The sequence below is a fragment of the Jaculus jaculus genome, chromosome 12 (assembly GCF_020740685.1).
Source record: "Jaculus jaculus isolate mJacJac1 chromosome 12, mJacJac1.mat.Y.cur, whole genome shotgun sequence".
NCBI lineage: Eukaryota > Metazoa > Chordata > Mammalia > Rodentia > Dipodidae > Jaculus > Jaculus jaculus.
In genome coordinates, this window is record NC_059113.1 from 31827261 (window position 1) to 31840916 (window position 13656).

The window sequence follows — 13656 nt, forward strand, 5'->3', positions numbered from 1 at the left end:
AGTAAAGGCTGAGACTACTTGTTTGTAAGTCAAGGGGACAAGCCCCCATAACCAAGATCACAACCTAGTAATGTGTCACTGTGATAAGGGAGGTGACCAGAGGTACAGCTGCACAGGCCAAGCTTGCTGATGCCTCGGCCTGCCTAACAGCAACAGGGAGTATGATGGTTGGCCTGAGGTTTTTCTGCCTTTTCCCAATCTGCCCCAAAGAAGCTGGGAATTCCTCTACTCCCAGCATGGGAAGAGGCTAGGATATCACAAATGGCAACATGGCAAGAGGCTAGGAGTGGGCTTGCCAGCAGAAAAGCCCCAGCAACTGTCAGCTAGCCTGAGGCCAGAAGAGTCTCTAACCTTGTTCAAGCCTCAGCAGAGATCTAGAAGTGACCTAGTAATAGAAGGGCCTGAGGGGGAGGACCACACCACCTGTGCTCATAGCTGGGGCACCGAATCTAAAGAAAGGGCACTACAGATAAGAAAAAGTGGCCCCCTTCATCTCGGGTCACCTGTCCTGACAACAAACAGCAAGAACTGGAACACCTCAGGGCAGCAGAATCTGTAACAGTCCAATCTAAGATACATGAACATGTAACTAAAAAATGAGCTGGACCCTGGTAAAGTGGGCACATGACTAACTCAGCATTTGGGAAGCTGAGGCAGGAGGACTGTTAGAAGCCAGCTTGGACTACATAGCAAGACCCTCCCTGCCATAAGGAAAATGAAGACAAAAACAAAAACAAAAATACATGACCCATAACAGGTCTTTCAGAATCATGAGCTAAGAGCTGGCACAGGCTCAAGACTGTGTGGGACACTGGGATGACACGTAGGAATCAGGCAGGAAGCAGGATTTCTAATAGATCCTCCCAGGGAAGAAAGCCACAGCCCAGAAGGCTAGCAGTTCCTTGAGACTTTCACATCTCTAACTATAAGGCAGCAGCAAGAAGAGATGAGACAAGGTAAACTTTTTCTGGCAATGCTGTCTCTGCTTCTAGCACCTTTTGGGTTTGGTTTTGTAAAAGCCATTCAGGTTTCCTCAACTCCTAAGAACTGACTTTAGAGAAACGCAGCCTCTCCCTCACTAAACTATCAAGTTGGGGAAAGGGTATTCTATTAGCTTAAAGTCATACTATATTGTAGATCAGAGTCAGAAAGACAGTGGCCTGCCCACTTATGCATGAAAGAAAATGTGTCACCTAGCCTCAATTACACAATTACAGAGGGACTCAATCCCTTGGTGGAGCGGAGCATGTAGGAAGTGGCCTCCCAGGCCATTTACAAATACATGGTGTACATTAGAGTGCTCTTAACACTGGACACCCCAACGCTGAGTGCTTATAGCTATAACTTTCTACTTGAGCATGAAGCCTGGGCCTTGCAAGAAAGCAGTGGTCTCTTTGTTGGCAGCTGGGCAGGGTAGCTCCAGTGCCTTTCTTACTTGCTGCAGGGCATCCTGTGGGCATTGTGAGAAGCTCCAGGTGCCTGGGGCTGCAAGCTTGGCTCTTGACTCATTAGCCCATTGGCTCTCACAGCTCTGGATAGGTGACAGAGAATCAGTCTCTGGCCACAACCTTCTGCCCATACTGTGTGCTGATCAATGAAGGAATGAACATATGGAGAGGTTGGAAAGGGGCTGAGGAAAAGTTCAGGTTTCCTTTCCTTCCCATTCAAAGGGTGGAATCAGCATTCCAGGAGTCGAAGGTCTGAACCAAGGATAGGCTCAACCGATGCTTCCACAGGTTAAGCATCCTTGGGCCACTGCTGCCTCCACATAGCCTAGCCTAACACCACAAACGCAGTTGGCAGCAACATAACCACCCAGCTGAGAAAGGCACCAACATTCAGGATGAGGCCTCTGCACATAGCAGAGGAGAACTTAGGACCACACAGCAGAGAATGTCCAGTGTTTTGAAGATGAACACTGGCAGGCCTAGAACAGAACCTTCAGGACAAGAGGGGGAGCGTGCGGTGTGTCTCAAAGGATACGCACCACAGCACGTTAACACAGGAGAGAATACACTTTTTCAACTTGGGCTTCAGCACCGACAGTGTCAGATAGAAGCTTTTCCTGGTTATACAGAAACCAAACATGCAGGAGTGCAAAAGTGCAAAGCTACAGTGGCCTGTGCAGCAGCACGGGCATGCCCTCACCAGCTAGGACACAGCCACCAGAGAAAGCCCACAATGAACCCGAGTCCAGACTGAGGGAGAGGCTCTGCCACAGACCCCTGTGTTGACAACAGGCACAATGCTGACCTGCGTGGTTGACCAGGTCACTTTACCAAAGTAAGCAGAGACAGAAAGCCCAAAGAAGCACAGTGGACAAATGCTGCCAGCTAACAGTGGGCCAGAAGGAGGGAAAGCAGCTATGCTGGGGTGTGGCTGACTCAGGCCTCAAGAACATCAGGTACCTTGGGCAGTTTGTAAGGCTCTCTCAGCATGGCTGCCAACTTACCTGGTCACATCAGGGGCAGGGGTTGGATGCACGTGTTTCACGATGGTCTGGATCCAGTTCCGCCGGATGCCAGATGTCATGGCTGACAGGGTGAACTCACCCTCTTTAGTCTACACAAAAGACACCAGTGTCTCAGTGGCTGCCTTTGGGAGTGATTGTTCTGTCCCACTTCCAAAGACAAAAAAGGCCCATGGGAGAAAGGGTGAGGCCAGACAACCTTCCTAGGAGTGCTGTGTGTGCTGTCTGGGACAGACAGGCAAACAAGACAGGCTGCACTCTGAGGGAATGATGAATTGGGCATGTCCTGTCCACAGGGTGGCATGTGCTAGCTGTTATGTAGCAGCTGCAGGCCACACACAGATGGACAATGTCATGTATCCCTTTCTTCCAGGGCTCCTACCAGAAGAGGATCAGGCTGGGCTCCCAGAGCACTCCTCTCACTGGAAGCAGTGGCAGAGCAATACTGTAGCTGAGCAGCAAGGAGCCATACTTCTCTCAGTTCAATAATTCACAAGATTGGGTGAAAAAATAAGCTTGTGAGTCAAGGAATGGATGAAAAGAATATACAAGGGCTGGGGAGATGGCTTAATAGTTAAGACCCTTGCCTGCAAAGCCAAAGAACCTATGTTCGATTTCCCAGGACCCACGTAAGCCAGATACACAAGGAGGTACATGCATCTGGAGTTCATTTGCAGTGGCGGGAGGCTCTGGCGTGCCCATTATCTCTCTCTTTCAAAGAAATACAAATTTTTCTAATACACAAATAAAAACATTTTTCTGAGATTTAAATAGTTAACAAACTCATTCTCATCCCCATACTCTACGTCCTTCCATTGGCCTCAATTCCAGACAAAAAAAGGAAAAGGAGTGACAACTAGCAAAACTCTTCCATGGTCTTGGGAAGGGAGATGCTCATGCCTATGCCTAGCTTTCTGCCTGCAGCACAGGTGGGGGGGATGGGTTGGAAGCCACAGTAGAGAGGTACATGTCACTGCTATCAGGAAAGAGAAGAGTATGGACCACAAACATTAAAAGGCAGGCAGGCAGGCCTGTAGGCCAGGCATGTTGGTGTAGACCTTTAATCCAAAGCACTCAGAAGGCTGAAGTAGGAGGGTTACTGTGAGTTCGAGGGCAGCCTGGGGTTACAGATTGAGTTTCAGTCAACCTGGGCTAGATTGAGACCCTACCACAAACAAACAAACAACCAAAAAACAGCAAACAAAAGTTAGGCTTGCCCAGAGGCAAGCCCAGCCAGGACCAGGACATCAGGCTCTTGGAGACACAAACTTATTGGTCAAGCCCCCCACCAATCCCCAGGCTCACATGTATCTGGAAGCCATAATTTCTCTGGACTGGATATTCTGTGACATCGTAACAAGTGGACAAGTCAATTTCCCCATCTAGGTCAGCTGCCTGCACAGAAACGAGAGTTTATAGATTCAGGGAGGGCTGGCATCTAGGTGAACATATATCCAGGAGTGATGTCTCCAAGGGACAAGACCTTGGAGATCTGTTCCATCACTGCTGGATCCAAGTCCCAACACCTGGGGTTATGTACACCACCATTTCTCCCTATATGTGGCCAAAGAAATTCCATACCAGTGGTTCTCAAATGTGATAGATGATGAAACTCTTACACACTTAAAAACTAAGGAGACTCCCAGTCTCATGCATGTGTACATTATCTATTGGTATTGTCACACTCAATTAAAACTAAACTACTTAAACATTCATTTATTTACTGAAGAATAAAAATTAAAGCTGATCATGGTGGTACACCTATTAATTCCAACACTTGAAAGGATAAGGCAGGAGGATTGCTGTAAGTTTGAAGTCAGTTAGAACTACATTATAGACCAATTTCATTTAAAAATATCTTTATTTATTTATTTATTTGAGGAAGGAGAGAGAGAGAGAGAAATGAATATGAGAATGACACTGCCAGGGCCTCTTGCCACTGTAAATGAATTCCAAACACATGCACCACTCTGTGCATCTGGCTTTACATGGCTGCTGGGGAATCAAACCAAGGCCATACAGCCATTGCAAACAAGCACCTTTAATTGCTGAGCCATCTCTCTAGCCTCAATTTTAAAATTAAAATTTGATTAGAAAAATCACGGTAAGAGGGCTGGAGAGATCTTTAGCAGTTAAAAGTCCTTGTCTGCAAAGCCTGATAGCCCAGGTTCGATTTCCTGGTACTCAAGTAGAGTCAGATGTACAAACTGACACATGTGTCTGGAGTTCATCTGCAGTTGCAAAAGGCATCTTACCTCCTTCCTTCCTTTCTACCCTCTCTCAAATACAGTATTTTTTTAAAAAAAGTATGCTTGTGTACGTCTTTAATCCTACCACTAGGGAAGCAGAGGTAGGAGGATCACTGAGTTCATGGCCAGCCTGGGACTACAATGTGAGTTCCAGGTCAGCCTGGGATAGACTGAGTGCCTACCTGGGAGGGAGGACTAACAAACAAACAAATCACTGGTAAGTATGACAGTGGCTTGAATTTCTGCAAGTTTTACATGCCTGGCTTCAGAGAAGAAGCTGGACTCTTCTATCTGTCCTGAATTCAGTTTTCCAGGTATTATTTTAAATGAAATGTATGAAGACAAGTGGTCTCACACAGATAACAGAGTTGGAAAGGAAAGGGTTATCAGGATCTGGCTGGTCTTCTTGGACAAATAGTGATGTTGTGAAACTCAACTGTGATACTTATGCCACAGTTCTATCAGTGACTTTTCCGCACAGTTACATTAAAACCTATGATTCTTCTATCTGTGATCATTCCTTTCGCCAGGCACGGTTCTGTAACATTATATATTGGTAACTAAGAAAACATCAGAGAACACGTAACTTTCAATGTCCACACAGCAAAATATCATTATTTTAAAAACGACCACGTGTCTCTGTGCAGGTCAAGCGAGGGTGCTTACCTCTTCAGCCATGGAGTCCCTGTAGTATCTCAGGCTCTGATCAGCCAAAACAAACCAGTGCTTCTTCCACTAAGAGGGGGGAAGAGATAAACACGTAACTACACAGGAGCACACCTGCTGCCTCAGGGTAACCCCAGCAGAGTCCAGGCATCCTGAAGAACACAGGTAAAGCAGGTAGCTCTAGGAGCCATGCCCTCCTAACCTTAGGGAGGTCCTGGTAAGCTGCACTCCAGCCAAGAGGGAGCAGAGAGTTGTGGGCCTCAGCTGGCTCTGGAACCTACCGTGCATGGCTGGAGATCCTGCTGTGCAGGACTCCATCTAAACTCCAGAGGCTGCAGACAATAGCTGGGTCCACTGCATGCAAAGGGTGCTGTAAGGAGGGCACTGGGCACCACAGCCACCTGACTAGCTCACGGGATGGGCGAATTTTAACGCCCCAGCGGAAGCGAACTATCTGCTAGAGCCCCATCTTTACTCCAAGAAGCACAGGAGGAGGCTTGAGTCTTCAGGCAAAGCCAAAGGCATCTGATAGAGCAGAAGGACAGGAGGATGTTCTGACACTGAAACTTGGAAGGCAAAAGGGAGCCAGAAAGAGAAGAGGTGGGTTTAAGAGTCTCTAGGATAAGGAACCAACAGGATTTTCCTCATGCTATCTCAGAAGGCCACGTGAGGTGGCAGGCCAGCTACAAATGACTCTTCTTGTTTGGATTTGATAACTTTGCATCACTCAGTACCCAATTGTGTCTCTGTAGTTGAGCTGGTCTCTGACAGAAGGATCTCATAGCTCTAGGCACTGCCTATGTGGCTGCCTTACATAGAAGCATAAGCCAGCCCCACAGCCACAGGCCTTTACTGCCTTTGGGGAAGTCTGGTCCCTTAGAGAAAGAACTCTTAGGAGTGACCACACCAGGCAGGGCTAGGGTTGAAGGATGTTGTAGAATGGCCCCAAGCCGGAGGCTGAGAGGTGTTTCCTGACCATGACAATGGTGGCTGTGAATCTGTAGCACCGAGCAAGGATCTCTGGTTTATAAGACAAGCAGGAACAGGAGGCAAAGACATGAAGCCAGGGTTCACAGACCCTGTCAGGTACACACACTCACCTGGCTGTCCTCGTACTGCTTGGTCAGCCAGCCTTTCTTGAAATTCAGCAGGTCAGGCTGAGAAGGAGAAAATAACAGCTTAGGAAATAGCATCAGTAGTCCCCAGTGATGAACAAAATGTGTCCAATGGGACTAATGTTTGCGTCCAGATGAAGCAGGCCCCAGAAATGGGTTTTTCCCCCAGCCAGACAACCCTGCCCATCTCCTTGCCCCAGCAATGCTGCTACTGACATGTATCCCTGAGGAGGGGATGCCTGGCAAGGAGAGACAGCACAGCCTCATGTGTTTTCTATGGGTACAGGAGCATGGAGTGTGGGGCTGCCTGATTGCCCCAAGATCTCTTCTCCCCTGTCTGGAGCTTACATGTGTCCTGCCTTTGGGCAGAGCACAGGCCCAAATGGACAGAGTTTGGGCCTTTTTGTATAGGGAGTCATCTGCAAGAACAGCAGAAAGGAGAATCCAAAGATGCTTGCTGAAGCTGCAGGAGGACTGGAGGCCAGAAGCCTGGGAGGCAGACCATGTCTGGAGTGGAAGAAGCAGTGGCAGCAGCCCTATCGCTCCTTAGGTCACTCCTCTAAAAAAGAAAGTTCAGTCTCCATTTCCCACACAGGAAGGCAGTCCCAGGATTTCCAGCAGGCCTGAGTGGGGCGTCATCTTCACCAAAGGGCAGCCCGCATCCTGCCCAGCTTAGGCCTTCATCTGCCACATAGTGTACCTGGGAGGCCAGGCCCTGGAGACCTTCACAACCCATTCTGTGGCCCCCAGCAGTCTCTGCTCTTCCATAGCCATACTCGTCAGAAACTGGCTTTGCAGTCTTGTTCTACTCCAAAGACAGGAGAGTCAGAAGTGGCAAGACAACAAGCACGGCAGGCATCCTGGGAGTTCATTTTCCATCATGGAGAGGGTAACAGTGGCCTGTTACCTTGCCCCAGCAGATCACGGTGGATGAGATATCCTTCCGCAGAGCCCTGTTACAATCCCTGCTTCACACCAGACCACCTTTCTGCCAGAGTTGTTTGAAGTCCCAATGGAAAGTAATGGTGACAAAATAGGATGCTCTTGCCCAGAGACTCTTAACGACCCTCTTCAGTACTCGTGCTTGTTGCTGCTGCATGAGACCTGGGATGCAGGGTGGCTCCCTGCTGAGCTGTGGGTCTGTACATGACACCAATCCTTAATCTTTCTGCTATGTTTATGTTACTGCAGCCATGTCTTCCCCCAAGGAACGGTGCAAGGTGGTCCCTGTGGGTCTGTTCTCTTCTCTGGGCCTCTGGTGGCTGCTGGGAGCAGGGGCTATCATTTGAGATGATAAACTACCTACTTAGGGGTGGGGGGGCGGTGAGAGCTAGTAAGTGTGCCATTGTCTCCTTGGGAGGCTAGAGAGACAGCACGGAGGAGCCAGGCTGGCATGCTGAGATGCCTTGGTCCCTCAGCTCTGCCAGTTCCTTGGCTACAGCTCCAAGCCTGATGGATGGGAGCTAAACAAGGCCTACTTCCCGAGACCCAACCCTCAAACAGGACCAATTGCTAACAAAATGTGGCTCCTAATTCTAAGTGCCACAAAAAAAACAAAACAAAAAAAAACATCAAAAGCAGGATAGCAAAGGTCACACTGCAGGCCTGACACTCCACCGTGGCCACGGCAGCCTCCTCCTGTGCAGGAATCCCCACATGATGCTCAAGGTGCCATATAGTCCTCAGTCCTGCTGGGCCAAGGTGGGGAAGCACGGCTTCTGATGGGCAGTGGACCAGTAGGCGGGGCACTCACAGGCATGAGAGCCATACACAGAGGGAGGGCTGGTGTGGATGCAAGAACACAAATGGACAGTGGCCCAGAGTGGCCAGAAGTAGCAGTGGCGGTGGCATGTATCTCCAGAGAACTTGGCACGTGGCCTGGGCTCACCGTCATGGAGGACTCCGTGGACCTCCTGTCCAGTGACTTGGCTCTTCGGTGTGGAGACAGGGGACAGGCTGAGGCATCTGCGATAGGAGATGTGGGGGCTTCGCTGGTGAAGTCCTGTAGCAGAGAGCAGCCGCCCATCAGTACAGCTCAGCACATCTCGAACAGGTGCAGGGGAGGCAAGCTGGATTGTCCATCCCACAAGCAGGAGGAGCCTTGCCCCCAGCAAGGAGCAGTGCTGTCTAGTCCCCACAGATGGACTAGGATGGCCAGGTCTTGGTATGCCTTGGGGTTGGTGGAACAACCTTTTCTTTTGGCCTCCTAGTCACCATTACTGTTCAGGCCCCACCCCATCCAGCTCCTTGGATTATAGAAGAAAAGAGCCAAGCTGGGCAGCAGGCACCTCAAAGAAGTCAGGAAGAAGGACTAAGACACAGCAGGTTACAGAAGAAGCATGCGGGCGAAAGCCTGGAGGAGCTTGGGAGGAGGAGGACCTCTGGGGCTGATGGACCTCATGGGCCAAGTGAGAAATGAGGGCACGGCTGCCACTCCAAAGACACAGAAGAAAGGAAGGTGTCATGTGAGGTCTTGTTGCTGGGCGGATTCAGATGAAAATGTGCTATTTACGACTGGGGATCTAAAAGTCATTCAGGCATCCTGCAGCAGAGAAGGCTGACGCTCTAGGAGGAAGATGCAGAAGACAGGCGGGTGCTCAAGAGGCTAACTGGAGGAGGAGAGCAGAAGGCAGACACCGAGCAGAAGCATGTCCCTGGCATGTGGGGACCTCAGAATACATGGGACAGTGTGTTGTCCAGACCCAAGCCCTGCCTCATGGCCCTGTCAGACTCAACCCTTGAGCTCACCCGTTTCCTAGGGATGGCCCGCTTCTCACTGCGGCCTTGACGAGTATCACAAGATGGGGCAGGAATGGTGGGCACACTGGTTTCCATGTGCTCTGCTTTCTCAATGTCCAAGGCCTCAAATTTCTCTATTACCTGGGACCTCCTGCAAGAGAAGACACAAAATAGCTGAGCCAGTCTTTTCCCGTTCCCAAGGTGGGCTGGGTCTCAAGTCAAACAGATGTTTACCCTACTGGGCCCCAGGGTCAGCCTTCCCCCAGCTTCCCAGCTGGACATATGAGGCATCTATCACACAGTATTGAAAGGGTTTTAGGCACAGGCTCAGTCCACTTGAGCTCCTGAGCCCTTGATGGTATGGTAAGTTGGAGCAGCTCAGAGCATGCCCTCCCTGCCAGGCTCCCTCACCCCAGGCCTGCACTGGCTCTGACCCCTCATCAGACTCACACAGCTTGGCACCTGGCAACCTCCCTGAGCCAGACACAATGAAGGGCAACCACCACCTCTGCATACAGTGCACCCCTCCAGTCACAATGCAGCCCTAACCCAGGGCACCCACAATTTAGGAAGAAAAAGACCCACAAATTAAAGAGTTTCTGCCAACAGTTAAAAGGAATCAAAATTCAAATTAAAACGAAAATAAAGCGGTTGATTTCATGTAAAAGGCCGGCGGCCTCATCAGGTGGTCTGCTGCTGAGACGGAGCTGAGATGGGAGCGAAGCGGGTGGAGGAGGCGCGAACGCCACAGCGACACAGCAGAGGGCGGAGAGGGCAAGACCTGAAAGAAAACAAGGCTGGGAAATGAATGAACAGAAAAGGACTGGTTTAAAAATCAAATTATGGTAAACCAAAGTTATCCGAAAAATTAAAGCAGCAAAACCCCAAGGTGATGGCCGAAGAGGGAGAAAACCCATGATTGTGCCACTGCTTGAGGAGTCAATGTGGAGGGGTTAGGCAAGAAGGCTGGGGCTCTCTGGAGCTGACTGAGACCTGCTGGGAGAGTAACCCCTTCTCACATGACTCAAGGGCGGCTCTTTTAGGGATATCTTGTTCACTTGAAGAGAGGGTGGGCATTACATGTGTTCTGGACAAGTAACATGGAGGTGAGGGGAAGTGATGAAGGAACTGCTCAGAAGACTGAGACCTCTGTAAGCAAGAGAACCCCCTACTCCAGGGGCCTCTTCTCAGGGCCGGTATAAATCTACCTTGAGAAGCCTCTTCCTCAAGGAAAGCAGAGGCTGAGGGTAGGCCTTGGGAGGACCCCTAGGTGCTCTGCCTTCACACTTCACATTGTTAGAAGCGAGCGAGCCTGCTGTACCCATAAAGCTGAAGTTCTAAGAGGTCAGGCAGGAAGCTGACTATGAGAGCAGGAAGCTAAGCAGCTGCTGGTTCCAGGCACAGGAGAAAGCCTTGTAAGTGTTACTGTGCTGCCAAGGTGTCTTACAAGGCCAGATGGCTGCAGGCAGATCTGGTCACCCACAGGCCTTGGTGCTGCTGCTTCCTTCGGGCTTGAGAGCCCCGCACCTGGCTAGCGGCCTTTGGGTCTCACAGCAGACCATGCCAGCCCAGGTGCGTGCATGCATGCTGCAGGTCTGTAAGACAGAGTAGTTGGCATGGACAATATTGCAGGCACTTGCCAAAGTTGCTTGACATGGGTGCCAGGAGATGTTGTGAGCCCACAGGCTTGGGCAATCTCTGCACAGCTGGATCCCTGTGCAGGGTGTGATGTCACAAACATGGTATTCCTGAATTAAAGGAATGGCAGCCAGTGTCACTCCAGTGGAACTAACTGAAAACAGGCATGGATTTTTTTTTGGGGGGGGAATCAGGACTGAGGGGAGGCAGCATTCTGTCAATCACTAACAGTGCCACAAGGACCAGAGCTTCCCTGCAGCCAGCAGCTGAAAATCCTGGCAAAGGCTATGAAGTCTGAAGAGTACAATCAAAGCCTAGTGTGTCTGGTACTCAGGACTGCTTACGGGCTTACCAAGATATGTCCAGAACTGACCCTGTGGTCCCAGCTGACAGGCAGACCTATCCTAGTCACCACTCAACATAGAGCAGCTGACTTCCTGTCACTCTAGTGTATCAGTGGCCAGGACCCAGTCCAGCAGAGTGAAATATTTGGGATCCAGGGAGCAGGCCCCAGAGAGTGACAGCAGCCAGTGAAGTCATTAGGATCAGCGAGAAAGGGACAGTCAGAGTTAGCATGCAGACGGAAGGAACCCTGTGGTGCAAACACCAGCTGAAACCCATCTCCACATGTGGTAGTGAAGGGCATGCAAGAGCGAAGCCTAGAGATTGCATCTATCTCAGGCAGGTAGATGAGAATGAGTTTGAAATTAACTTCTCCAAGAAGCAGCCCAGCCAAGCAGGTGTGTGAAATGTTAACTGTGGCCTGGTACTAACCCAGGGCATGGCTGAACCCACTCCAGAGCTACTGCAACATAGCCTGCCCGCCAGCCAGTGCAAAGCCTCTTCTGCCCACCCTGCAAGCCTCTTCAATTGTTAGCAAGACCCTTTACTTCTGTGTTTGCCTAAATGCTAAAAGGACAGCCTTGGCCATAGCCCTGGGTCATAGCAGGGGAGCAGGGGCTTCCAATTAAGGACCCACTAGCTATTCACCCTGAGGGGTAAGCCAATTTCTGAGCCTCGGTCTTAACATCCATGAACAGGAGGGCAACAGTAACAGGTATTTTATCGAGCCACCGATACAGTGTGTGCACAGTCAAGTGTGTGTGGCGTGGGGTGAGAAGGGGAGGAAAGGACGGTCAGGTAACAGTGTCCCCTGCTCCCCCTGGAAGTGGACAAGCTGCTTCCTTCCTCTCCAGAGCAACAGGGTGGGGCATCTTCCTCCACACAGCTTTCCCTTGTCTTCAAGGTCCATTTCAAGAGAGTCCATAGGCCCTACTGTCCAGGACATATGAACAAGCTGGGTGATCTCCTCTCATCTCTCCTCACCCCAGAGGGTCAGGGAACCATATCGCCTTCTCCTAGCCCTGACATCTGACTGAGCTTCAACCTGTACCCAGGGCAGGTGAGACATTCAGACAGTTCTGGAGCTTTTTTGGGACAGAAAATTTCTTTGGAATGAAACCTGTGTTTTCTTCATAGAAAAACTAAGAAAGGACAAGACTTCTAAACTGTCCTGGGGCAGTCATGGGCTTCCAGAAATCTCTTTCTGGCTTGGAGGCAAGACCTGGCTTACAGATACAATGGAGTAACTCTAAAGAGAGGCATTCAGATGGAATGTTCACCAGTCCTCAAGGTGTTCAGGTAAGGAAAGGGCAGGCAGGAGCCTTGTCTTCCCAGGCAGCAGTGAGCTTTGCATTTCTGCCTCCCATTTCAGCAAAGCTCAGAGGGCAAAGGTGATTCTGAGGCACTTGGACTTCACAGGCTGCCTTGAACACCTTGGGGAGGGGGAAATGGGACACTGACGGATGAACAGATGCACCTGGACCTGTGCTGTTCATACTTTCTTGGGCACAGTCATGTGTCTTAACACTTCCTCAGAGTCTTCTGCCCACCCCAGGAACTGCTAGGGTGAGGAAGACCTCTCTCTACCTGAAATTATGAACTCTTCCTGCCTTCAAGGTCACCTCAGAACAGAAGGGGCCAGGAAGAGCAAGATCCAGCCCACAGAGTCCATGGCACCGACCCATAGCCCACAGGCACTCAGAGCCTGCACCTGGCTGCCAGGATCAACACTGGAGCCACAGTCCAGGACCCAGAGGCAAAGTGCTTCATACTGAACAGAAAGCACCCTCCCCAGAAGAGCTCATGTGAGTGCGTGAATTCAGCCCTCTGGTTCCCTACTTACCTCCTTTCGTTGCCAAACAGACGGGCCACCTCTTCCCTTCCAGGGCTCCGGGCCCGAGTCCTACGCTCCAGCCGCCTTCTCTCCACCTGGAAGGCTTCTCGGTGGCTGATCCGGATGGCCTTAGGGATGTCGGCCAGGGCAGCATATTGCCTGCTGGCTTTAACAGCAAAGGTGCTCCCCAGTCTCTCTGTTCCCCGCCCCCCAGCACTGCTGGAGTCCATGAGGTCAGGGGGCTGGCCAGCCTCACCAAGGTTGTTGAGGGAGACACTGTAGACCATACGGCTGGGGGCTCGAGTACCTGGGGAGTGAAGGGGGCGGCCGAGTTCCTGCAAAGGTGATTCAGGGCAACTGTACCTGCTGTGGGGGGTGCTGGGACTGGGTGGGGAGAGTGGCGGGGGCAGCTGCTCCTCAGCCCTCAGGTCTTGCTTGGCCTTCTCCAGGGAGAAGTAGCCACTCTCCACCCGCACCTTCCGACCACCATCCACACGGTCCCCAATCATGGAGCTATCCTCTGGAAGAGAAGGAAGGGCCTTGCTCAGACTGTTGCCAGCTCTGCTAGGAGGATTTCTAAATGTCCACACAGGATCAGTCAGG

The 13656-nt window shown here is 50.8% G+C and overlaps 1 protein-coding gene across 7 annotated transcripts in view; it reads right to left on the minus strand.

The window, feature by feature from the left end:
- Nucleotides 1-13656, minus strand: part of LOC101600100 (myosin phosphatase Rho interacting protein) — a 135654-nt gene that overhangs the window by 29261 nt on the left and 92737 nt on the right. For 4 of the 7 annotated variants that reach the window (XM_045130681.1, XM_045130680.1, XM_004669056.2 and 1 more), the window contains exons 7-13: nt 13417-13573; nt 9249-9390; nt 8389-8502; nt 6486-6542; nt 5386-5454; nt 3776-3865; nt 2453-2562 (exon numbers count right to left, since the gene is read on the minus strand). In XM_045130681.1, the coding sequence (XP_044986616.1) occupies nt 2453-2562; nt 3776-3865; nt 5386-5454; nt 6486-6542; nt 8389-8502; nt 9249-9390; nt 13417-13573 (739 nt within the window). Of the gene's footprint in view, nt 1-2452; nt 2563-3775; nt 3866-5385; nt 5455-6485; nt 6543-8388; nt 8503-9248; nt 9391-13062; nt 13574-13656 lie in introns of all 7 variants that reach the window. The other 3 variants (XM_045130679.1, XM_045130678.1, XM_045130682.1) reach the window with 2 other exon arrangements.